The sequence below is a fragment of the Mya arenaria genome, chromosome 4 (genome assembly GCF_026914265.1).
Source record: "Mya arenaria isolate MELC-2E11 chromosome 4, ASM2691426v1".
NCBI classification, from domain to species: Eukaryota; Metazoa; Mollusca; class Bivalvia; order Myida; family Myidae; genus Mya; species Mya arenaria.
In genome coordinates this window covers 43,877,861-43,904,279 of record NC_069125.1, presented here as the reverse complement: position 1 = coordinate 43,904,279, position 26,419 = coordinate 43,877,861, and the positions used below count along the sequence as shown (strand labels likewise).

Below are 26,419 nucleotides of genomic sequence, written 5' to 3'. Positions count from 1 at the left end.
TTCAAATAACGATACATAATAATCTTACGTATTTCGAAAATTGAACCTTGATCCGAAATCAATATATTATTGTTTTGAAATGGAAATGGAAAATACCGACATTCCTAAATGACTCATAGTAAAATGTTTGTAAACATGTTCACAATACATTAATATAGTTTGTATTTGACTCTTTGTCAAAAATCCTTGCATGTATCGAAATTGCATCGAAAGAACAAGTCAAAATAACTGATATTTGTGGGACAAAATAGTGTTTGTAATAATATGAATCTATGCACATTAAAACTCTTGTGTCCACAAAATATGCGTTCAACATGTATCGGCTACAAAAACATGTAGGTGTTTTCCAAAATGACTGTCTCAACGCAAGCGTATGCAAACTCAACGCAGTGTTACTTCCCTTACAGTACAGTTATTACTGCAAACATGACAACCACATGGCTAAAAATATTATGTAAATTAAGATAACATATATATAAAAAAACTCGCTTTTTATGTATAAAGTTTATATAGTTGAAATCCAGCTGAATACTCGCTTTATGTGGCACATATCTACCTGCTTGTCAGGGGAGATCACTGCGAAGAAGATTAAAAGTTATCTTATCAACTTAAATTTATAGTATACTGTAAACGTTTACAGCGTTTCGTTGGGTTAGTCCAAGCGTTGTGATTATCTCCCTTCCAAGAAATATTGCAAATGGCGGCGTCAGTAGCAACGATTACTTCAAGAGAAATGTCACGTATTAGCTGCCTTTGAAGTTATCCATCTATAATAGTGTACAATAGTGTACCTCCTTTATATGAGTAATACACGTAATATTTGATACAGTCAGATAAATTAACTAACAAACAAACAATAAACTATTTATGGTGAAATATTTGGCCACAATTTGACCAAATCTACTCGAATTTCTGAAAATCTTCAACAACTACATTTATGCTTATAATGTAAAATAGTTTAAATGTTATTTATAACGTATTATCATTATAATTGAAATTAGCTTGTACAAAGATATAAATGGCCTCTTAATGATATTAATTCTGCTACCCATTTAGTAATTGTTATTGTTTGGCTTTTCAAATTAAATAAAGAGCCAATTAATTCCTTATTGAAATCCTTAACAAATGTTGCAGCTTATGCGATGAATACATGTATCTCAGACAAAAAATATTGGGCAAGTCCAGTGATAAACCTGAGGACTCCCTGGTTGCAAGTCAGGCTTTCTACCAACTAAGTTGCTAACCTACCCAAATAACCTGCATACAATTACATTGTAGTTTGCGGTAGTTTGTAAGCTTAGGGAAATGTGATTATAACTTAACAGATGAAAAGGAGGTTTAACAACAGTATTGTGCAAATCCTTTGAATTGCACTCCCTGACCAATGTGTGCAAACTGGAAATGTGTCCTCAAATGTTTGGACACCATTGCTAATGATTACACAAACAGTGCTATCACTTTGGGATAAGTGTTATAAGATTTAGATACATGTATGCTGCCAGTCCAGGGAACAAACCCAAAAACCCATGTTTGCAAGTGCTCGACCAGCTGGCTTGGATAACTTGAATACTGTCTGACCTGTGTGAGTCAGTACCATGACTCACATTTTTTCTCGTGTCCAGTAAGATACATGTTCTTCAACTGAATGTTAAGAGGAATTTGATTTTTTGCACATTTACTTCTTTTCAGCCACAGTCTAAACAAGGGATAGGATGTAGATAGGGTTTGTAAGAGGACAATGCTGAAACAAGGAGTGGTGCAAGAAAAGTTATCCGATCTCACCTCCATGAACCAGCTACCACCACTCGGGTATTCACTGATTTTGTGTTTTCCATTCTGCTGTTTAGGTGAATGATGATAAAGTAAATCAAAATGAATGATTAAAGACAAATAGGAAAGGTATTCATTTGAAGTATATATTGTAAGAAAGACAATTTGTGTGAGTGCACTATTACTTTGCAAGATTTTATTTGAAAGAAAAATAGAAAATGATATCATCTAGGTTTTTTTAATTCTGAAAATAATAATATGTATGCTGAGTAGTATGTCTTATTTGGATTTTAAATTGTTTTATCATTCTTAATTAGACCATATTCATGTTATAATTTGTTGTTAACAATCTGCTGTTGCAAATTAACTTAGCATTTGAAGGTTTGAAGCATTGACTTTTTGTGACTTTAACTCAAATGAATGTCAATTCAAGTGCAAACATCTATGGCCTGTCAATGAATGGAGGGGGGGTGTGTTGAACTTATTTACCCATATGGGCATATAAGAACTGACTACCCTCAACACTTGGTGTATATTATTATGTACATATTTAAAATAAATATCATGAAACTAACTATTAAAGAGTTAGACTCAAAGCTTGCAAAGTATCTATGTATAGTTTGCATTGGTATCACTTCAGTCAACCAAATTAATGTTGTCTTTAGATTACATTCTCAAGAAAAGTACTGTGCCAGATGAAAGTATTTGAAATGCCACTGGCTTCTCAAATGTGACAGTATAAATAGATTTTCTCTTTGATGCAAAATTGCATTTCGAACATTCTTTGAACAAGCATGTTACTTAATGTTTATTTGCAAACAGCAGTATCCCTCCTTTTATCACTCAATTATTCAATATTGATTTCCCTACCTTCCAGAACCCTGCCACAATGGTCAAGAGTGAACACATTGAACAGAGGGGGCTACCCAAAACCATTCACTAAAGATAAACTGACGGTATTTCTGACTGAATCATCTATTTGCTTGAAATTGCTATAAAGTCAAAGATTGGAATTATTAAACGTTTTCGTTTTGTTTCACAGTCACAATCTGAGTCGTGTAAGACAAAAAACAATCTATATTTTTATAAAACTGATGTCTGCATTCATTTTGTGCAAAAAATGTGACATTGATGATGACTTAAAAGTTGTACACGCAAGACAAATATACACAAAAACTTGGTTCTCCATCCAAGACACATTGCCTATACTTGCAGTGCTGTTGTTTGTTCATTAGGGTGCTTTATTTTTATCTTCTTATTATATTCATTGTATTGCATGGCTGCATATTTTATTTGCTTTGTGATTCCATTGCTGTTCTTAGAAGGAGACAAGTGTTTTTGTACTTCTAACATGATACGTATGACAATTCTAAGCATATTCCGTATAACACTCACTATCTTTCACTGTCTACCTACAGACGGTATCAGACAAGCTGGGTGGGGAGGATGGGGAAGATCGGACCGTGGATCTGTCCGAGCTCAACCCCGTCCAGCGCATACACCACCTAGAGCGATCCATCCAGTTCCTGCGCCAACAACACACCGAGGTGCTCAAATCTCTACATGATGAGATTGACAATCTCAAGAAACAAAACAATGGTAGGTTACTCAATCTCTGGAAACAAATAGTAGAATTTCTTTCATAAAACAAGGTTCTAATTCTTTTTATTAAATTTCCAGTACCAGAAATTTTGTTTTTTGGTAATATAGTATTCTTTAACCTATCAATACTTTGAAAGTTATAGCATATGAATTAATCTCCAAAACCCTTTCTCACCATAAGGAAGTAACTCCATATCTGCTTCTATTTGTATATGTATTTATTGAGTTCTTGCTCTGAGGTGACAACTTATAGTTACTCAATACTCAATGAAGGATATACTTTGATATTAGGAAATAATGTTTCTTCTCTCTGTAGTAAGATAAGTTGTTTAGTTATTGTAATTTATTATGAAATTCAAGGGGTGTCGTCCTTCTGAAATACTTATACAAAATTTTCAGACCTACAGTTCAAGATAGTTATGTCTCAAAAGCAGCAGCAGCAACAGCAACATCAGAGTGGAGGAGTTGTTACTACCAGTGCCAGCAGCAGGCGCAGTCGGACAGGCAAGGAGGGTCGCTTTCTAGAGAAAGGTGCATTTGAGTACTTATGGTTTTACAAAGTATGCTTCAAAATAGTAATGGTATATTGTTTTCTATTGGGTTTCTCTCCCTTTTATTAAGTAAGGTAATGTTGGATTTGTGCTTAGCATCCTCCGATTTAGACAAAATAAAGTAATTAATTTTGTGTAGAAAAAAAAACAGTATTGAAAAAGTCAGAGAAGCAAAATATGATACTGCTGTTGGCATTGCTGGGCTAGTTTTTGGAAAATTGTTTTTTGCCACATTTCAGTTGTTTTGTTTTTTTTTGCTCAGGAAGATTTTTGTTGTGTTTTTGTCAATGATGAAAGTTGGATTTCAGAATCATCATCTCTGTCCATTAAGTCCGGAACTTACTACAATATCAAACTTGACAGTGCCTCAAGAGGAGGTTGGTTCTCACTGTTGCTAGACAACTTTGCACTTTCACATTGGTGTATCCAGTCATTCAGTTGCTAGGCAACACTGAAGCTACCAGTCACTCATTTGCTAGGCAACACTGTTCATTCACATGGGTGTAACCAGTCACTAGGTTGCTAGGCAACACTTTACATTTGTAGACATGCACAATTCTGTAACAATAAACAGATGCATTTTGTTGGTTTATACTTATTTATTTTTGTTTGATTGTAAATACTGCTGAAAGCTGATAAGAATCATTCACGAGTCTGTTTCCTGGGTAGAAATCAGAAATGTGTCCTTTTTGAGAGGCCATGAGAAGGTACGCCTGGTTTGGCTTGAACCCACAATCTCTTGGGTGAGAGGCAGGTACCTTTACCACTGAACCACTTGCAAGCTTTAAACGCATTTGTTTTACAGTGTAATCTAATGTAATGGTTCACTGATTAGCAACTGATCTTGCTCCATGGATTTCAAAATGAATGTCTCTAGAATATTTTTATGCATGACCTCAATCATGAATAGCTACAAAATATGAAGAGTTGTCATCGTATCATTGGTAAATTAGTGCACAGGTTAAGTATGATCAATGTGCATTGCCATCATTTTCTTGGTTTTTATTTCATAATTTGAAACTTATCATAAATGTAGTTGTATCTGCTGTGTACTGTAAGCAGACATTACCCTTTACTAACATGCACTGCATCATAGAGAACTACACATTTGCTTGAATATGGACAAACTGATTAACTTATCGTTAAGAAAGAGTATTACAAGTAGTTAAGCAATACTTTATAAATCTAATGTAAGAAGAAAACAATTCCATGTTAACAATTATATACTTAGTTTAACTATAATAAACAATAGCCATAAGTTCAATAAAGAGGAGATCAAAACTTGTATTAAATAAATTGTTCATTTGATAAAGTAACATTATAAGTTTAAATCATAGTCTGAATTTAAAAACTGTTATCTGCTCCCCCAGAGGAAAAGTTGGATGAGTTGAAGATAATCTTCCTTGAGGAGGAGATAAAGGAGCTGAAGCATGCACTACGCGAGGCTCGCAACAGGAACGCCTACCTCACACAGCTCATTGAGCAGAACGAGGACATCAAGAAAAAACAGTAAGTAGTTTTAGAATCAGACTATAGTATAGATTATATTTGAGATTAACCTGCTTGGATTTTAGTCACTGCTTCTTGTCAGTGTTGTTAGGATGTCCTAAATCAGCTGTAAAGATATATTTATGATTCTGTTCTCTATTGTAAATAGTTCCACTGTTTTGTATCTTTATGATTTTGCTCATTTGGGCTTAATATAAGCACTGTGTTTGTATAAAAAAGCTTGTATAAATAAGTTGTTTGTATAAATAAGTATATAAAAAACGTAACCTAAAAATACCAGAAGCTTTTTATTTGTACTGGCATTGTGTGAATTATGGGTTACATCTATTGCCTGGCCACATTATATTCTTTCATAGCTTCATTATGCCTTTCAATCTTGCCTTAACATTATGTGTTAAAGCATATTACATATTAAATACATTTTACTGCATCTTTCAAGATAAAACTGATCTTCTATCCAGGTCTCACACAATAGAGACAATGAAAGCCCAGCTGTCTCACGGGAATGCTGCAAACCTAGCTGAGCAATTGACGTCGGGAGGCAGCCTGTTCAATGTTGCCGGGGGTCGCCAACCCACTCTTGCGGAGTGCGAGGCAATTATACGTCGCCTCCAGCAGATCAATGGGCAACAACAGCATGAAGTGAGACACTTTGGGTGTTAAATATAGAAAGTGCAGAGTTATACTCTGTCCAGAGTTTGACTATGTCACTCTTCATACATGTAGTGATAAACTAGGTGTAGATGTACTTTGAGGATGTTGAAATGAATGTCAAATTATACTTACCTGGTATAGAAATAAGAGATTTATTTATTATTACCAAAAGGATTTTCTGAAATAAAATCAGCTTACTTTATTTAACTTTAAGAACAAAGCTTGAGCAGAATCAGGAGCAGATGTTGTCCCACAGGGTAGAAATCATGATCAGTTTTATAGTAAAAGAGGCCACAGCAATATGTTTTCAGCTTATCTGTTTTTAACTTAATTTTGATACCCTTGGTGGCATCATTGGCGTGCAAAAACTTGAAACTTGGCCATAACAATAAAAGTTCAATACTTTCGAAAGAAACTTGGTACACATGTTGCCAGAGACAGTAGACATATGCATAGAAAGGCCAATAACTGGATTTATGTCCCTTGTTCGACTCAAAATAACAGATGAGCATTTGCAATTGTTTTGCAGCTTTCTTGTATATCTATGGCCAATGGAGAGAAACTCATGCAATCAAATTTCAGTAGAGTGCTATCTATTTAAAGTTATTACCCATGCAATGTTGAACTAGATTCACTAGATTAAGTTAAGGGACATAACTGCCACATAAAAAGCGTATTCCTTTTAACTGTTGTGGATTTTGATCTAACCAAATACTGATATACCATATACAACTTGATAATTTTCAGCTGGACAACCTTAAGTCGGACCTACGTGATGTTTTGTACTCTCACAAGTGGACGCCGGATGCCTACCTTCTTGCCAAGGCCTATGTCACAGAGGAGGACCATTCAGGGAAAGAAGCATCAGGGGCAGATAAATCTCTACCCAAACTGCAGATGAAGAATCCATCGAGAAAACTGTAAGTTTGAAGGCTCAAGTGGTGTGTGAATTGCTCGTATTGTTCATAGAATTGTTGTTAAAAAATTCAACTTATAAAACATATAATTCATATTATAGTTACCATATATTGTATGAATGTTTTAAGCATTGTTTGAGGTTGGAGTAGTATTACATTTATATTAGAACATTTGTGTTTCATTGTAAATAGAGTTCTTGGTGGCTAGCATAATTCAAGTGTACATGACAATTCTGTCTTTCAACCACCATCATCATTGAATGCAAGCTCTAACTATGATGTTTGATTTATTAATTTTAATTAACTCTGGTGCAAACAGTTGACTCTTCATTGAGTCTTAGATTTTAAGGATATAGGTACTATATAGGGTGCAGGGTTACCCATTTTAACATACCATAAAACTTAGTTTACCATTTTAAAGAGCACAGAATGACACAAGAAGTTTATCATATTAAAGAGCAATGAATTGCCTTTTGTATCAACTTATTTATTCTTTTAGAGTTATATTGCAGGAACAGAAATAAATTGAAATTTATAAAATGACAGTTGTATAAATAAATAGCACCTTTCCATAAAAAAATCATGAAACAGATACTATGAACTGTTAAACTGTATTTCATTTTGTTTATGACACTGGAAACACTGGAGAAAAGTTGTTGAATCTTCAAAAAGTCTTTTAATACATGTCTGTGAAGCCACTTGTTTCCAAATTAAATATGACAAGACAAATGAGATAAAGTTTTGTAGAACAGGTATCAAAACGCTTCCATCTCTGATTTAGTTCATGCATAAATGAGCCACTGAATCTTTTACAACACTGAATTGTTCCTTTCTATGAAATCAGCCATTTCATTTTCCACCACAAAGGTGTTTCCTGACTGCCAATTTTACCTTCATCTATACCTATTTTCAATGTTAGCTCATATATGAAATGGACTTTGAATATCACATGGTTACAAATTGGATTAAATTCAATAGCATGAAGTCTAGATCAGATGCAAGAATAAACATATTAATTTTCATCCTTTATTATTCATTATTAATTTATTATGTTTAACTCATTTGACAAAAAAAAAGCAATTGCTTCGTACACAGATAAAAAATTAGCCATATACATGGGAGTTTCAATTAACAGTTACGTGGCCACAAATTCAGTTAAAAAAAGCACTGAAATATAGCTAAATATTTGTTTATCTGTTCACATACATGTATCAGACATACCGGGTATTTTTTGTTTTGATCATTAAAATCAAATGAGTTAAACTTTCTAATGCATTAAAATGAATGCAGTTCTTTTGTGCATCTATCTAGTCTTTGTACCTTTAAAGCTGCACTCTCACAGACCATTTTTACAACTTTTTTATTTTTTGTCTTGGAAAGAGCCAATTTTGTGTAAATACCTGCAAATCAATAATATATAAGATTGCTGACAAAAAATCAGATCTTAGATTTTCATATTTCTGTTCGAAAACTAATGTTTTATGGTCTAAACTGTTTAAGAAAAATGCATAAAACATCAATTTTTGAACTTAAAGATGAGAATCTGTGATCTAATTATTTGTCAGCAGTCTTATTTGATATAATGGTTTCCATGTTTTTTTGCAAAAAATGGCTCGTTCCAAGACAAAAAATAAAAAAGTTGTCAAAACTTTCAATCTGTGAGAGTGCAGCTTTAAGGCATCATGACAAAGAAATGTATGAATTATATGGTCTGTTAACACGACTCTGATTGACCATCATGTTTTTGAACACCATAATTAAGTTCTTTAAGCTATTTATCGCATGCAACTTAAACATTATTATCCTTATAGGACTACTATAGACATTGAAAAACAAATAATTGAGTAAGTCATCAACAATTGGGGTTTTACTTTTAGCACTCTGTCAGCTTTGCTCAAGCACAAAGTTTTGGGGATGTTGTTTTTTTCTCTCATTTTTAAAGGGAAGTTAATCGGGAAGAAATAATTATATTTTTCTCTTGCTAACTGCAATTGCTTCAATGCTAAAATTTTGTATTTTTTCATGACATGCTTTTCCTACAGTTTTAAAAATAATGTTTACAATTGTTAATTGCAGACTTTCATGAGTCAGGAATGCTATTTTTCGTTGAATGCTTTCTCTTTATCGAAAATTTATCACAGTTTTAAAAAATAATTCAATTAACATTTTTACAATCACTCATCTTCATTTCAACAATCTGCTGCGAAAGTGATGTCTTGTGCCATCTTTTTATCTGTAGATCAGAAATTTGCATGAAACTAATGAGTTATTTTATATATGCATAATAATGGTGGCGGTCAACAGATGCCTTAATGATGTGCTTGCATCAGATGGTATAAAACCATATTATCATTTAATTATAAGGCTCCTCACCAACAAATTTAGTTGTTTTGTTTTACTCAAAATCATCATACTGTGTAATTATTGGTTATGTTTTGTGTTATGTGTTTAAGGCTGAAAATACTGTAGGAGACAGTTTAGACTAGGGAGATGGTAACAACAGTTTATATAGATAGATATATATTTCAAGAACAAATATTCACCATCCTTTCCATGTCTCAAAAATGCTGGTAAAAAGTTACCGTATCTTCAAATTGGCCTGACAAAGATCCACTATTCTTTTTCTACTGAATATGACTCCCCTCATTTCAAATAAGGATAAATTAATGATTTATAGAACTGATCTGCTGTGTGTGTCTGTAATAATGGTGATCTGTGATGGTAGAAGGGTAAAACACAATCAATTTTGATGTTTCTGAATACCATTCTAAGTAAATATCTTGCAACTTAAGAACTTGACCTGACCTAGCTTTCATCTAAAACATATTTCACAAAGCTTAATGATACAGGCCTACTGGTGAATGAAATCTTTTACCAGACCTGAAAATAATGTCTTTGCAAGCTGCTTCAAAAAAGAAAAAAGGACTCAAAATCATGACTGTTGTTGGAAAATAAACAGGAGTTCTATTAGAAATAAAACGAAATTCTAAGAACATGATAGTTGGATTAAATATTAGCAAGCAAGCTTGATTTCTTTTATGGTTGGCACTTAAATGATGTAATCTTTGTTTGAATTTTCAGCCCAGAGATCGCATACATCCAGCGAGACAGCGTAAACCTTCCCGCCCTGAAGCAGACGGTGAGCAACAAGGCCATCGAGCGTAAGAAGCGTTCACAGATTTTGCAGAAGGCACGCTTGAAGAAGGAGGTCCTCCAGTAAATGTTTACAAGTCACTCAGAGACTTTGGAGTTTGTTTTAAGTCACAAAATTTGTTCTTTTTTCACTCTCACTTGTTTTTTTATTTGGAAAATGTTGCGGCATTGTGATTTGTTAAGAACGGTACATAAATTGGAGATTTGGAGATTGGAGATTGAAATTTGATTGTTATGAGAGATGTTTTTAACAGTTTTGGTGGTTTATGAGTTTGAAAAGAATAGTTGAATTGAAAGTGAGAAATAAATTCTTCAGAGAAATGCTTCAGTTTGAAGTTGTTGGTTGTTTTGTTATGGACTGTATCTTGTTACGATTTTAATAGTTGAAAGACTTTGTTATGTTAGTGGTGAACAGAAGATCTAAAAGGGACATTTTACTTTAATTTACACTGGATTGTGGATCTAAGAATGTCATTTTATTTTTATCTACACTGGTTTGTGTAAACTTGTGACTTGCAAGGAATGAGTTCTTTGTTTTATAATTATTTAAAATGTTTTGTTGTTTTATTACTTCTTTATATGTCAAGCTTTTTAAATATGTTTAACACTTCAAATACTATTAAAATGTACATGTAAATCATCTTTATCATTTAAATATGCATGTATGTTTTAATACAAGACCATACATTTCATACTTGTTAGGGATTGTACTGCCAATAATGTGAATAGAACTCTTTTTACACATTTTAGGTGCTAGATTGTGTATTTGAAGTAAATAGGAGTTATGAGTCAAGGTTTTCTTATTTTAATGCAAGCTTAAATGCTCAAGGTTTCGATATTGTCATTCAGGTTTCTTCTTTTCAGTTTTCAGCCTCTGATTAAAAGTGTTCAGTCATTTTATGCTTCCTGAAATGAGAGCATATTGTTGCAGTTTTGTCCGTCCTTTCTTCCATTACAGCCTTGTCCAGAGAATGACTTAAAAACTGTTGATGTGATTTCAGTGAAACTTGACACATAGTCACAGTCCTATGTGCAGTGTGCAAGAACCATTATCATTGCTCCAGTCATTGGTGATTGTCCTCCCCTTTCAGTTTTACAGTATCATTGTCATTAGTAAGGAAGCTGCCTGTCAGGGCCATTACTCAAAAAGAACTAAAGGGATAAACAAATCTTTGAAAAAAGACAGGTGGCAATGAGAGGAAGTGCAGATAATCCTACCTGCCATATTTACTGAATAATCTCCCCTGAACTGTATCTTTTCTACTTAATTTTAGTCTGAAGCACTACCCCAAAGGTCATTGAGGTACTGATTTAAAAATTTCATATACGTAATATATAGTGAAGTGGACAGGAACCATAGCTCTGTCTTTGGTATTTTAAGAATTCATAACTCCAAACTATACAGATACATCTTATTGAGAAGGAGTACAGTGCCCTGGAAATATAACTATGTTTTGGGTATTCAAGAGTTAAAACCCTTTTTTCATTTTTTACATCTGATTTTTGTGTGAAGAATAACTCCAGAAGTCTTTGAGGTATCAATTTTTTGCTTATGTTTTCTCTCGGGCATATTTCTTACGAATTCCTTTGCTTTTTTATGAAACACTTAAGATTCTTCTGTACTTATTTCAGTGGAGGATATGATTGTGCATCTGTCCTCAGCAATGCCTTTGCTTTATGTATAACCAGAAGTAAAAAGAACACTTAAATATATTTTTCCAATTTGCGCTTTCCTTTCCAAATTTGTACCATCTTGGGGAGCATACATCATTTCCAATGATAGCCTTGTTGTGCACATGTGTGATAGTGTAGATTGTTTTTCCAAGTAATTGAACATATATTTAATGTTTCAGGTTCCATTGACTAGTATTAATTTGACTATTGAGAAAATATTCACAGTAACATATATATATATATATATATATATATATTATTATTATGTGTAGGTGTTTCGACAAAACTTATAATGACAACTGATATGAATTTTTTTATTTTATTAATTTAACAATGTCATTCCCAATTCTAATCTTTCAACAAAATTTAAAATATTTGTTTTTTATATGTCTTCTATTCAATTTCAGACTTTATAATGTTTTGCAGCATTGATATTGTGAATCAATATTTTTGATCTGTATTTCCGAATGTTTTTAATAAAGTTGTATATTTTCTAATACTGTGATAATAGAAAATTCCATTGATTTAATGATGTGTTGTTTAAATTTAAAGTATATCATAGTAACTATATAAATGTCACTTTAATTATGTTGTTTTATAAAGTGTTGTCGTTAAATGTGTACACCAAGGATCTGTTTTACTAATGTACAATCCTTTCCCACAAATAAATATGCTTTCTGATGCATTTGCAGCAGATGAATTTTGAAACATTGTGACAAAGGGAGAATTTTCTCAATATGACCAATTTCTTCTTTTTCCACAAAGTTTTTGAGCTGTTTGTCAACTTCATCTACTTCAGATTTGTTATATGTGGGAAAGGGATTTTAGTGAGTTGTTACCTGAGAGATAGGGTCCAAAGACATTGAGTTTATTGCTGATTTTTTAAATGATTTTATTACTTAACACACATGCTATATAAAACCGAACATCAGACTGATCTTCAAACTTGGTATTAAGCTTTTAATATTAAGCTTTTGATAATGAGAATAATTTAAGTCTGGTCTTTTCTGTGTGTATAGAATGTCGAAATGTAAGTTTATCATTTTATATAAATACCTATAATGGAAAATGTGAATGGGATCCAAGTTAGCATGAAAAATCAACAACCCCAGCTCTGGTATTCATAAAACATGTGAAGTCATTTCCTATATTCCTATTTAAGTAGCTCACTCGCTAACTGATATAATCTTTTCATAATGGCATAAACACTTTATTTTCATAGACTGTAAAGATAATCTATACTTAACTTTGATCTAATAAAAACACATATAAATATCATTAAATTTGACTACGAGCATTTTAGGAAATCATCTCAAGTAAGGAAATGACATCAGCAGCTTAGTTTTATTTAACTGGTTACCTTTTTGGTCTGGTTAAAGTAAGCCCAAAACATTGATTGGTCAATATTTATCCAATAAGGGCTGTTCACCAATCAATTACTTTTATTTACAAACTAGCCAAAAGATAACCTGTGTGTAACTTACTCAGTTTTATACAATTGACGGATGGTAATTTGTTTGGTTAAGTACAAGTCAGCCAAGTTTATGGAATGACCAGTATTTATCCAATAATTGTTTTTTAATTAATCAAATAATTTATTTGTGAAATCTGGCCAAAAGCCTGTGGACAGCTTCTCAAAGTTTTACACAATTGGCAGCTGATGATTTATGAATACCGGCCCTGATGTTGGAAGATTAAATGAATGTACCATCTGAATGTGTACATGTAGCAGAAACAGCCAAGTACAATAAATGTCTCAAGCTATGTAACCAGACACCACAGTGTTTGTTCGATGGGAAGTTTTGCCTGAAAAAGTTGGGGTATTTTGGGGCTAATTGTTAAAAGCAAAAAATAAGGGGCTAAAAAGGGTAAAGATATTTCTGCTTTATCTGGAGTTTTGTTTTAATCTAAGTCAGTATATTTATACTGTACATTAATTATCCACCTTTTAATTTGTCACCTCACTTCTCCTAGACAAACTTCCTATTGCCATGCCATTTGCTAGTCTTAGTTTAGATGCAAAACATGTAGTATAGAGATATATGCGTTGTAAATCATATAAATCACAAAATAACGTGAAAGTTGTAAATACTTCAACTAGGAAATAAACTATAACCTTCAGGCATGTTCATGTATCATGATTTTGATTTTTTTCATATAAATTTCGTTCCAAGTCATGAAGAGTATATTTACATAATAAACATAATTGGAAATGTTTATAAAAATAATATTTAAGTAAATATTTTGCAATAAAAGTATTACATTATTTGCATAGACGTATTAAAGTTTTAAGCTTTTAAGTTTTAATGAACATGATTTCTCTCTTGAATCTAAGCATTGGTAGATTTATTTTCTTAATTACACGTTTATTTCTGAAATTTTGCAACAGTCTGGTCTAGCACATGCAATAATAATTATCGATTACACTTCAACAGCTGCCTTTCTATTTAATTCTTAATTATCTCCAATTATAAAGTATCATGTTTCTGTGCTGTATCTAAACCTGTGGTGATTATGTGTATACAATATTGTGATAGTTTACTGTGCATTTTCATTTAATCAATCTGTTCACAAGAAATTCCATTAAAAGATCTCCCAAATGTCTCTTTTGTTTTAACTTACCTAGATTCTACCTAACAATAACTTAAAGCACTACCAGCAGTTCATGTTAGTGCATCCTTTTAAATTGGGTTTTATTCTACATGTTCAATAAGTACAAGATTTAGTTAGAAGAGTTCATGCATGCAGTAAATTGAATATCACTGTTAAAGCAGAATGTGGAAGGCATCAAACGACAATTCAGCTTCAGAGGGGATTGGTTCCATATAAATGATCTTTATGGTCAGAGCATAGTGAGATAATTGATAATTATGTTATATAAAAAAGTGATATTGTGAAACGAACTCATGGAGCTGATGGAGGGTTCCGATAATTATCAGATTACTATTCATACCATGGTTATCCAATAATTGTCTTTAAATATCGCATGATCACCCTTCAGTGAAACCGCCTGAAATAAGCACAATGAAATCATATTTGTCTATTTTTGACCTAGATAGGATGTCCAATGCAAAGTCAACTAGACCTTAAGACCAATGCTTATAGGTTTTTTTCATTCAAGTAAGGGTTTTACCTAAACCATTATATTAACCAGTGACTTGCTTCACATATGCATATTGCCATTATTTACAGTGACTTGCTACACATGTACGTATGGCAATTATTTACAGTGAATAACGACTCAGTTGTGTATTTCCATTAATTACAGTGACTTGCTACACATAAGCATTCTGCCATTATTTCAAAATGTGCCATGCTTTATTTGAATAGGCTTGTGTTTCCAAGCCAGCATAGCTCAAATAGACACCTTTAAGGACTCCCAAGTCTCGGATACTTCTTTGTGAAAAAGACAAGCAAAAATGTTACGAAAATAGTATTGTCAAACCCATGATTTGTAAAAGATTTATGCACAAATTGGCAACGATAAAAGATCATGGCAGCACTGAAGGGTAGACGGTTGAAATTAGGCATTGAAGAACATGTTATTGGTTTAAATTTGATAACTAAGATATATGATTTTTTACACAATAATCTTCAGGACACATTTCATTGTCGCTGGTTTGATATTCATTGCTGGTTTTTCACTATTAAGATAAATTACTCTATTTTTGGTTTCTGTTTCAAGGAACTAGACAAACAAGAGATGCTTGTCCCCCCTGAGTGCCATGTTGTCAGGAATATTTGGACAATTGAATAAAATATACATGGACCGAAATGAGAGCTGATTTGTCATTGGCATTGGATGCCTTTGATGCAGTTTAAAGATTATGACCATTGAAAGTGTGAGGATGGTAGGTACAGTTGTAATCATGTTCTGATGATGGTATTTTGAGATAAACAAGTATCCTCTTACCAGCAGAGAATAAGTCAATATGACATAAATTTAAATGACCAATGAGTTGTGGCCTTGACCTTTGACCTCAAAATCAATTGGGTCATCTAGTGCCCCCCCCCCAACCTAAATGCAAGTTTAAGGGCCATGGGTGCAGGCATTGTCGAAATATTACACAGGCAAGCTTTTCGCATTCAAGGTCACTGTGACCTTGACCTGATGACTCCTAAAATCAATAGAGGTCAACTACTGGTCAGGCCCAGCCTCCATGTCAAGTTTGATGACCATAGGTCCAGGCATTGTTATCATTCCAACAAGCTTTGACAACCTTTTCACATTAAAGGTCACTGTGACCTAGACCTTTGACCCCTAAAATCAATAGGGGTCATCTACTGGTCAGGCCCAACCTTCATGTCAAGTTTGATGACAAGGAATGGTCGAGTTTTCACTCAAGACAAGCTTTGGTCTACTGACTGACGGACCCACCGACATGTGCAAAGCAATATACCCCCTCTTCTTCGAAGGGGGGCATAAATATTTTCAAAAGAATAACATTCACACTGTTCTAAATACATGTAGTGAGCAAACAAAACACAAGAACATTATTTAAATAGATTTATTTCCATACTAATTCAATATTCTAAACTCAAATTTATGCAAAAAATGGGCAAATCAATTTACATCAAAGTTTGGAAACAAAGACTTTTTAATCTTTGCAATTCCAGTAACTTATAAATTTTGAAGCAAGCACAGTGTACTGTTATAGAAATATCACTTAATGAAACACTGATAATAATTGTTCAATAACAACTACATAAATCTATCCACCAGAATCATAACATTAAGAACAGAATGGCTCCTCCGCTCAGCACTGTTTGTGTTAGCACGTAATTGCTCTTACAATCAGATATACAGCATTTCATACACATACAATAAATAAGCCTTTTTCTGACTTCAACTGCACATCGTAACAAACAGAAATGATTGCAGTATATTTATCTCAGTGTTTGTTTTGTTGACAGTTCCACTCTACTCCCCATCTGCCCATCAGGATGCCAGCACGTTGGGTTCTGCAGATTTCTTACACAGCCTAGCCAGCATGCCGGACATCTGTAGAAGCGTCTGCACGCCTTCTGCTATCCTCATATGGGTGTAGCCGATCTCCTGAAATATGCGTTTATTGTTTCACAAGTCTCAGGTCGAGTGAAAAGTGTCGTATAAATTTCCACATATTTATTCTACTCTAATGTGATATGCTAAAAAAATTTATAACAAAGCTAAGCTAACTTTTTTATACATACAATTGAGATCTTAAACATAGGTACAAAATAAGTGAACATTTAAATTTATTAAGTGAACTACCAGTACATGTATTTCAGTATCAGAACATATGAACAGAAAGAAAAGGTTGTCCATGCTGGTCTCCATAGGGGCAGAAGGGAGCTTTTAAAAAAGGACAGAGAGCAGCACCCTTCTATTACGGTACTCCTTAGCATAGCATTAACACTTGGCCACTGAGAAAAAAAATCCAGACAAACCTTGATGAATTCCAGCTTGAGATATTCAGGCATGTCATGATTCTTGCAGACCCGTGACACAATGTTGATAATATCCTCAGGCGAGTACCCGAGGTTCCAGAGGTGAGCCATGATCTTGTAAGCCTCATCAACGTTACCATTCACGCAGTGTTGTAACATGTCTTTAATGAGGAGGGGGTGGGGCTCGTCACATACCTGATGATAATATAGATAGATAATCACATTACGGGTCCTGATATGTAATAGATTCTCACTGACATGTGCTTAATCTAAGGACCCAGATTTTATACCTTTTAAGTAATAAAATTCAAAATCAGACAGGATATTTACTATCTCTTAAATTATCACTTTCTCGGATCACCCTTTTATAAATGAAAATGCCAAACAAGTAAACGGATAGGTCTGATATTACTGTTCAGTTTATGTAAATTGATGAACAATAGTCGGGCATTAAAATAATTTAAATACACTAAGTCACTCATCAGAATTTGAACTTAATAGGACCTTTAAACAACACACAGTTGTTTGAATTAAAGATATGATTGTGTCAAATCATAGTGTCTAGATCTTGATTATGGCATGTATATATCATGTTTTGTTAATTTGGAACTGAATGCTTCTATCATACTTTCAAATGAAAAGGTAGTAGATTAATATTACACATTCACCAGACAGAAGTTGATCTGGAGTTGAAATTCTATGGTTTACATATACCTTGAATACATTTTCACTGTTAACATGTTCAAATCCTTGATATGTGGACTGAAGATTGTTGAGAGCCTGAAACAAGAAAACAATCATCAGTAGCAATGTCATATTTGAACACATCTATCATTTAAGTGTAATTTGAAGAAGATGAACAGAGATATTACATTCACATGTATTTTTCAATAATATTTTTTTTAATTATATACACCTTTTCAATAAATATCCATGAATATATATATATATATATATATATATATATATATATATATATATTACATGAACTAATAAATACAAAAAGCTTATTTTGTGTATCACTTTTAATAATGATACAAGTATAGCGGAATGAAAATAAATTGTCATAAATGAACTGTTTGCCTCTGAAGAATATATTAATATTAGAACTTCGACATGAATTTATAAAATAAAAACTAAGAAGTTTTTACCAATATCAAGTCTTTTAACTCATTAGGGCTCTCTATGGATTTGACAATTTTTTAAACCAAATGTGATATTTATGAATGACTGAATGTGATTTTCTTTTGTTCCTTACATTTGTAAGGAAAACATTTTTGCAACTGCTCCCCCTTGTGCATATCTTCAGTTTTGATTTTGAAGTTGAGGATTGACAGGATAATTACTCTGTTTATTTTCAATCATCATTATGGTTTCGGTCTGATTTTCAATCCCTAGAATGTACCAACCTGTCTCATATCTCCCTGCGCTGTGAACACAATAGCCTCCAGTCCATCGTCTGTGAAGCTCACGTTTTCTGCCTCGCACACTTCTAAAAGACGCTTCAAGACCTGGGAGTCACTCAACTTTGTGTACCGCAAAACTGCACACCGTGATTGGATAGGCTCTGTGAACATTTTATTTAATCCATTACTGGTCCATAATCATGAATATATATAAACATTACCAGTAATAGGGATAGCTGTATCAGTCTTGATGGTTCACAAAATTAAATGAGTGTCAGACACACTGTCACAAAACATGCATGTCAGATAAAAGAGGGCTAAACAAAAATAAAGTTGTGGTTCCATTAATAACCAGGGACCATATGCTTAAGTTCCAACTGTAATCATTTTTGGAGGGCCAAAATAAGTTGTTTTTAAATACTTGAATATTGGAAATTTAAATCATGTTGTACAAAGTGATACAATTTACAATTAATGTGTTACCTTCTTGGCAACATTCATGCCAAAATGTGTATGTATGTAAACAATTTGAATATAACATTATACACATTCTTTTTACTTAATAAAATAATTTTCCAAATGAATGCTCACCCTACCTACCCGACCTGTTGTTTTTCAAGCATGTAACAGGACCCACAACTTTAGTTTTGCTTGGCCTAACTTTTTAAACAGATACAACTTGAGAAATTTACATCCTAATGAAAGTTCTTACATTTGAAAAAGGGTATTAAAACAGATTGTGAAATCAGATATATTCTCAAGACTGCGAAATCAGAGAATAAAGTTAATGTCATGCCCTGAAGTTTACAGGAGGTCTATCAGTTTTATATTTTATTTAAATGCAATTGGATATCCCAATTTCCAGATTCACTATTTTCTTCATCAGCTGAAGGAGGAGCCTACCTATGATTTTGTCTGAGGCATTACAGGCCAAGGCAAAGCGTGTAGTTTTGGAGTAGATCTCCATGGTTCTTCTCAATGCTTGCTGTGCTCCATCTGTCATACTGAAATAAATCCCTAGGGTTTTGACTCCATAATGTGACTATAAATTAATTTATGTATTTTGAAAGCTTAGCAATTTATTGAATCTCAAGTCACCTCAGCAACAATTACACTAAGGCAAGACAAATCCACACCCCAATTTTTTCCAATAAGACTTGTGACCCGACAATATCACATCTCAAAAACAGACTTGTAACTTGTGATGTTTCGATGACCGATCGAAAATTTATTGGTTGGGCCTGTAATCTGCCATAATAAATTTATTTGGGCATTATCGATCATCAATTCTATCGGCAATTTGTTTTCTCCTTTCCTTTTGTTGTTTGCATTCAGTTCATTTATTAATCCGGAAGAGTTCAAGTGTTATCGTTATCAATATGGACGGATGCAACAAGAGTACTAAATAATTTCAATCCTACACATAACATCAAAACCCGTTGTGCTACATCGATAATTGGTTACTCGAGTGGAATCGATTATCAATAGTCAAACTGGAACCGATTCCCCACACTACTTGTAACGTAATAATCCTTTAAACAAAAATGATAAGAAATGAATCAAGATCAACCATGTATTTTCAATGCAAAGCTGCGTGTCAGAACTATTTTTATTCATACTAAAAATTTGAACAATAAAATGCTTTTTTCAAGAAATTAAATAATTGATCACAAAACTTGAGACTTCACCTGTCTGCCTCATCAAGGATGATGATTTTGTGACGACCTGCTGGCAGTGTAACTTTCTGCTGTGCAAACATTTTAATCTTGTTGCGGACAACATCTATTCCTCTGAAATAATGAGAATCATTAAAAGGGGATTGTGATAAAAATAACCGCAGTCTGTAACAGCAAGTATAGAATTGCTAAATGTGACATGCTCTACACCTGTGAGATATTTTATTCAATAAAAACACACTCTCGCAGTGGTCGAAATTAGCATAAGCCCACAAGCACTGCACTGGTAAAATGTCTTCCAGGCTTGCTCAAATTCTGAATTTTATAGAGCAGGGCTTGTTCAAAAATATGATTCCATGCAATAGTATAAGAATTCGGGCTTGTTTATCTGAAAGTCTAATTTCAATGACTGCTCTGGTATATGCTGATCTTTCATTGGCATGAACAATCTTTAGAATGGTTATGGTAGCACTCTAGAAGGGGTGGCTGGAATTTAAGATGGCCTGATTTAAGTTCTCCATCGGTACCTGTCATTTGAAGCATTCAGCTCAAGTACAGCCTCCCTGTATGACGCTCCTAGCATGGCCCTCGCCAAACACAGAATACTGGTGGTTTTTCCAGTTCCTGGGGGTCCCTGAAGTAAAAATCCCAACATTGTCAATCAATGTATTGATCCCTTCAAGAACTTGTACAATCAACTAAATCCCTGATAATGCACCACTTCGTCTGATGGCATCTTCATAGAATGTTTTTCCAATATCAAAATTTGTCTAAATGTTACCAATTTTTTGTCCAGTATGTGAGTTTGCATTGTGGTCAAATTATGCCAACAAGAGTGCCTTAGCAAAGGATTATATTACTTTCTTCACAATTGTTGTTAGACAAATATTATTTACACTGATATTGTGACAAATATATCAAATAAATCTCTTATGAAATATATATTTCTTATTCAAGCCAAAGGACAAGGGCAAGTTAATACTATGCTGTTTATCACTAACATATATACTAACTGATGTAATTCAAACATTAAAGTTTTTAAAAGTTATTAAAGAAGATACAATTCTAGCACTTTCCACAAAAAAGTTCATTTAAATTATTTGAAAAATTGCATGCAGATAGCTTATTTAAATAGAAACTTGTGTGCTACTTACAGCAATGATGACATTTGGAACATTTCCTTCCCTTGCAAATACTTCCAGCCTTGAAATGGTCTGCTCATTTCCAACGATATCTTTCAGTTTAACTGGTCTGTACTTCTCAACCCTGAACATTTTAAAAGTAGTATAAACAGTACAGATTTAAAATGTATACTCATTTTAAACTTGCATGCTAAAAAGTGAACTACAGGGCTTGGCACTAAAATTGAAACAGAAAATTTGATGACTCATAAAAGTTACAACTACTGGGGTTACTCTCATTTTTTTAACCATAAATAAAATTTATAGAAAAGGAGTACAACCCAATTTGTTAATTTTTTCAACAGAATGAAATTAAAGAAGTATCTATGTTAAAACAACATTTTTTATATAAAGTGACTAGTTAAAAAAATAAAAGACTTTAAATGACTGAAATCACCACTATATTGAATTATCAATAATAATATAAATGATTGGATTCGGACACACTTTCACAAAATCCATAACACGAAATATGCAATGTTGCTCGCAATGACATATCCAAGACCAGTTAATTGAAAAATCATAAGTTTGAACTCCAATCACTATGTCTGTTGTACATATTTAATTATCTACCGTAAATGACTGGGTATAACAGACAATAGGGGGTATAAGATGCAGGCAAAAAAGTCCGTGAAAAATCTGAGAAAAATAATAATTTAATCTATGTTTTTGGTTAAAGGACGCATAGAAAAATGTCAAAATCGTTGCGCCATCGGCCACCATGTTTGTTGACAGTGACAATTTTTATTTTTTTCGTGAATACTATGGTTATTTTTAAAACCATACAATACTAATACAAAGCAAAAATATGTTTCATTGTTTATTCGTTTCATGTTATATAAAAACATAACAAATTATTTAAAATTTGTACCTGGATGGCACTGAAAAGTATCTTTATATGACAATTTGTAAGCTTTCTTTCTGACAGTATATCGTAAACGATAACCTGTTGAGAATAGTTTAGTAATGCAAAAACCTTATATTGTACGGGTTTGTTCTCAAAATGTCAACACCTACAGAAAAGAATAAAGAACGTGGCAAAGTGCAAAAAAACAAGACCATTATCAGAACAGTTTGTAGTATTGGTATGTTAATCAGCTTTAAAGGCAGTGCAAGTTTTTCACACCTTATAGTACAACTGACAAAAATATTTTGACAGTGCACAGCTTTGCTTCTTTATATGCATGATTAATTATTGTTATATTCAAAATAATATTGAATAATTTTAATCGTACAATATTTTTTTAAATTATAAACATCTTTTGATATACCGTATCCCGATCTTCAACTGCTGTTTTAACCCATATATACTCAATCGACATGACGCGAGTAACACCCCTTACTACATAAGTCTAAACAAACGCTAGGCCTGAAAAAAGGTCAAAAGCTTGTTAATGTTGTTAAACGCAGGCATCGACATCTGAGGGAAAAAAGTGCGTCTAATACCCAGTCATTTACGGTATTTGAAATTCACCACTAAAATTGATGACAAATTGAGTTTTGGTTTGGTTTTCCATTTTCATTTCTGAGTACACCGGTTTCATTGAGTGATTTCATTGGCTAACACAGAAAATGGTAAGTTAATCAATCTTTTCATGTAGTTGTAGTGCACTAGTCAATTGTAACCACGCACCTCCATTACACCATCCTTCTCCCCCCAGGTCCGGGGGAATACCGGGGGGAATAGGCCGTGTTTTTACCTTACAGGTGGCTCCGCAGTACTGAGTGAATGCGGTGGTTTTGTTTTCATGCCAAAAATAGCGGGCAATGTGCATTACCTGGGATGTCCCCAGGGTGCAGGGGCATTTTGCGGGGAAATAACCAGCAGTTTGTCCATGCAGGCGGCGACTTTACCAGGGATTTGTGGGACCAAAAGTCAAATACACCAATTTCCACTTCTTAGAAGAAAATTTAGTCAAAGCCAGTTTTGAAGGGTAAATTAAGTGTTGATACCAATTTCAACTTTGAAAAGCTTCTTCTATATAACATTCACCACTGAATTAATGGAATATATCACAATATGTAATAAAGACTCATGGCATCTTTCTATATTAGCCACAATTATGTGTGTAACAGAAACTTTTCTTCACATTTTGACACTTGTAGGACTATTAATTATTGTCATGTTTTATGGCATAGTGCGAATTGTTGATTAAAATAATGACAGAACTGGAGCCTAAACAATTTCAATTATTTGAGATAATTTAGGAATTCTTGTTATCGTCAATGATATATCAATTGATTGAGAAAACCCTGTGAGGTAATAATACAGTATTACCCTGTTCCCAGCTCTTACACACAACCAGACTGGTTGTGTGTAAGAGCTGGGAACAGGGTAATACTGTATTATTGGTCCCAGGTGAGATACAGTACACTCAACGAGTTAGACCCACTTTCCTCGCTCACTCCGAGGGATAAAGTCGATGATCGCGGGTTTCCTCCAAGGGTAAAACTGTTGCCCTCAATAAAATCCCCCCCGAGTGGCTGACTTACCGCCGAGTTTAATATGAACGATAGCGTTGAGAATCGTTCAATTTTATGATCCCGCGGCGGAACTCCGAGTCTAATCAGATAAGCAAGAAATCATTCTTGTTTAGAAGTTACTTATTTTTATGCTTATGCACATTGTTAAGTGTAAAAGATTCTTACATGTACCAACGTTTAATTTGTATTCATGTCCGTAAATGCCAATTGAATATTGTCTTGAATTATAAACATTGAATCATTAAAGTATATCCACTAAGTTATTGCATCATAAAGCAGCCGACTATTTACGAGATTCTGAACCATGACCTCTGACGTCAAGCGCGTGATCAATACAATGTAGAATATACTATTTATTATTGGTGGTTAAAAATAGCTATGACGTTTCATGGAATTTTCCACAGAAAACGAGGCAAGAAGGCCTCCTGATTTTCCGAAAATGTGTAACCGAGAATTTCATGAGTTTATCAGTCATTAGTAAAACATGTTTATAAGATGCATGTGCAACTTGTGAAATACGACTGCATTGTGGTAAGCTAACTTCATGCAAAACGGGCAGAGGAAAAAGAATAATAGCAATTTACTAGAGCCGTCGTAATCTGTTGAAAATTTTAATAAAATAAATATAACTTTAGCGTAGAATTTTATCTAGTGTCCGCAGAGTTTCGCGGAGTTAACCCCTCCGAGGAATGCCGAGTTCTTTATTCTTCGGTCGACTTATCACCCTCCGAGGGCCTTAAATTCAAACTCCGAGGAACGCGGACAGTCGATAAAATCATTGTGTTGGCCGCGATAACAAAAATCCGCGAAGGGAAACGGAAAGTGGGTCTAACTCGTTGAGTGTACTGTAGTCTAAAATAATAGACGTGTTATACGGGATTCTTCCAATCTCTAACGTCTAAACGGGAATGTGCAAAAAACGGGGGTGTTTTAAAAATATTGAAATTGTTTTAAGTGAAGTATTTTATGGTTGAAATTGATCATAAAGAGTTATATTCATATTTTACCATGTAAGTGTAATGTTATTTTGCACTAAACAAGCATTTAATGCATTAAAACAAGTTGTTTACCTTTCCAATAAAACGAAAGTTGACTAACACAGAAAACAATGATGCGAAGGGGAACAACTCGATACAATTGTATTAACTCGTCCTCCTCAGACAAAGCTTCGAGATAGACCTCTTTATACAATCGTAACAACTTGGCCATGGCCGAAATGTTCCGAGCGATTTAAAACTTTGCCCTGAAACCTTGCAGGTGCCCTTCATGTATTTATCGTTATGTTTTGACAGAATGAAATGAAAAAAGCCGTCAAACTCATAATTATAAGTTGGATATTTATTTTTGTGTACAGAACTAATATAAAATAACATTATCTGGTAATATTTCTTGTTTTTATGATAATTTATAGACTCTATATGCTTTAACCCGGAATCCTGATCGGAACAACTACCCACTTTTGATACTAAACAATTTGTATGTGAAGGATGCGCCAACGTACAATTATTTGGACTACCAGGTGAGACTGACAGTAGATGTTGAGAACCCAATTTCACATCTTACCAGGGTGCCTCATAAACGTTTGTATCAGACGTGCTAGGCTTATTTTCTTGAATATCAGTGGTGTCCATATCTTCCATTGTTGACAGTAAATAATAGAAATATGGAATTTTTGTGTTACTTATTTCCCGCAATTTCTTGGGTGCTGATAGATATTGTGGTTGTGAAAATTGCAAGAGTACCAGGTTGCATTTAGCCAACTTTTTACCGACTTCGTAGCTCACAAGAGTTATCCTCCTTGTCTTAAAAACAAAATATCACGATATTGAACGTTAAGAAAAATAAGACACGTTCATGAATCTCTTGACATTATAATGCTATAATTATACGTGATAGCTAAAGTAAATCTGGGAGGCAACCAGCGGCCAGTATGGAGCTCGAACCCATGACAGCCATAATCTAGCACGTCACATAAACCAGCCGATTGAGCTTACCGATCAGCTGGTTCTTACCCCCACATACCACACACCTCTCCCTTGTAAACCTTTTAGGCCAAGCCCGGCATACTTGCATTTGACTTCTGGCATTAATAAAGTAAACGTGGGGTAGGGACGGGGCTGTTAGGGGCTCTAATCCACGACCGCCGGGACACTAGCACAGCGCGCGCTCTACGTACCCGACTGAAAAAACCGGGAAGCTTGTTCTAATCCACACTAACTACATAGTGAAGGCTATAACTAGTATCAATGTCGTTTGATATTGTCATGCCAAAGAGGACAAACGCAAAGGTTGTAGAGACACTGTTTCACCTATTTATTCTCGACTGGGCCTTCGAGCAGGCGCTTTAGGCTTCTCAATCTCCATTTGAAGCGGTGGATATATGATGGTATCGATCGCATATTTAAACATACA

At 33.8% G+C, this 26,419-nt stretch overlaps 2 protein-coding genes across 7 annotated transcripts; one reads left to right on the top strand and one right to left on the bottom strand.

Moving 5' to 3' along the window:
• Window positions 1–685: 685 nt before the first annotated feature.
• On the top strand, window positions 686–14,434 carry LOC128232011 (coiled-coil domain-containing protein 74A-like). 6 transcript variants are annotated; one of them, XM_052945341.1, is made up of 11 exons: window positions 686–777; window positions 1,690–1,809; window positions 2,648–2,726; window positions 3,189–3,369; window positions 3,772–3,903; window positions 4,232–4,300; window positions 5,294–5,432; window positions 5,894–6,074; window positions 6,834–7,006; window positions 8,815–8,847; window positions 10,085–14,434. In XM_052945341.1, the coding sequence occupies exons 2-11, from the start codon at window positions 1,739–1,741 to the stop codon at window positions 10,221–10,223; spliced, it is 1,197 nt and encodes a 398-aa protein (XP_052801301.1). In that variant the 5' UTR covers window positions 686–777; window positions 1,690–1,738; the 3' UTR covers window positions 10,224–14,434. The 6 variants fall into 6 exon arrangements, with proteins under 6 accessions (XP_052801301.1, XP_052801300.1, XP_052801304.1 ...); XM_052945340.1 differs by having other exon boundaries at window positions 686–804; XM_052945342.1 differs by lacking the exon at window positions 686–777 and adding an exon at window positions 845–948.
• A 1,888-nt stretch (window positions 14,435–16,322) lies between these two features.
• LOC128231858 (replication factor C subunit 2-like) lies at window positions 16,323–25,709 on the bottom strand. The gene is made up of 9 exons (XM_052945096.1): window positions 25,571–25,709; window positions 21,497–21,608; window positions 20,870–20,976; window positions 20,355–20,456; window positions 19,570–19,670; window positions 18,670–18,827; window positions 17,975–18,040; window positions 17,261–17,455; window positions 16,323–16,886 (listed from the first exon to the last, which is right to left on the bottom strand). The coding sequence occupies exons 1-9, from the start codon at window positions 25,645–25,647 to the stop codon at window positions 16,770–16,772; spliced, it is 1,035 nt and encodes a 344-aa protein (XP_052801056.1). The 5' UTR covers window positions 25,648–25,709; the 3' UTR covers window positions 16,323–16,769.
• Between the last annotated feature and the right edge of the window lie 710 nt (window positions 25,710–26,419).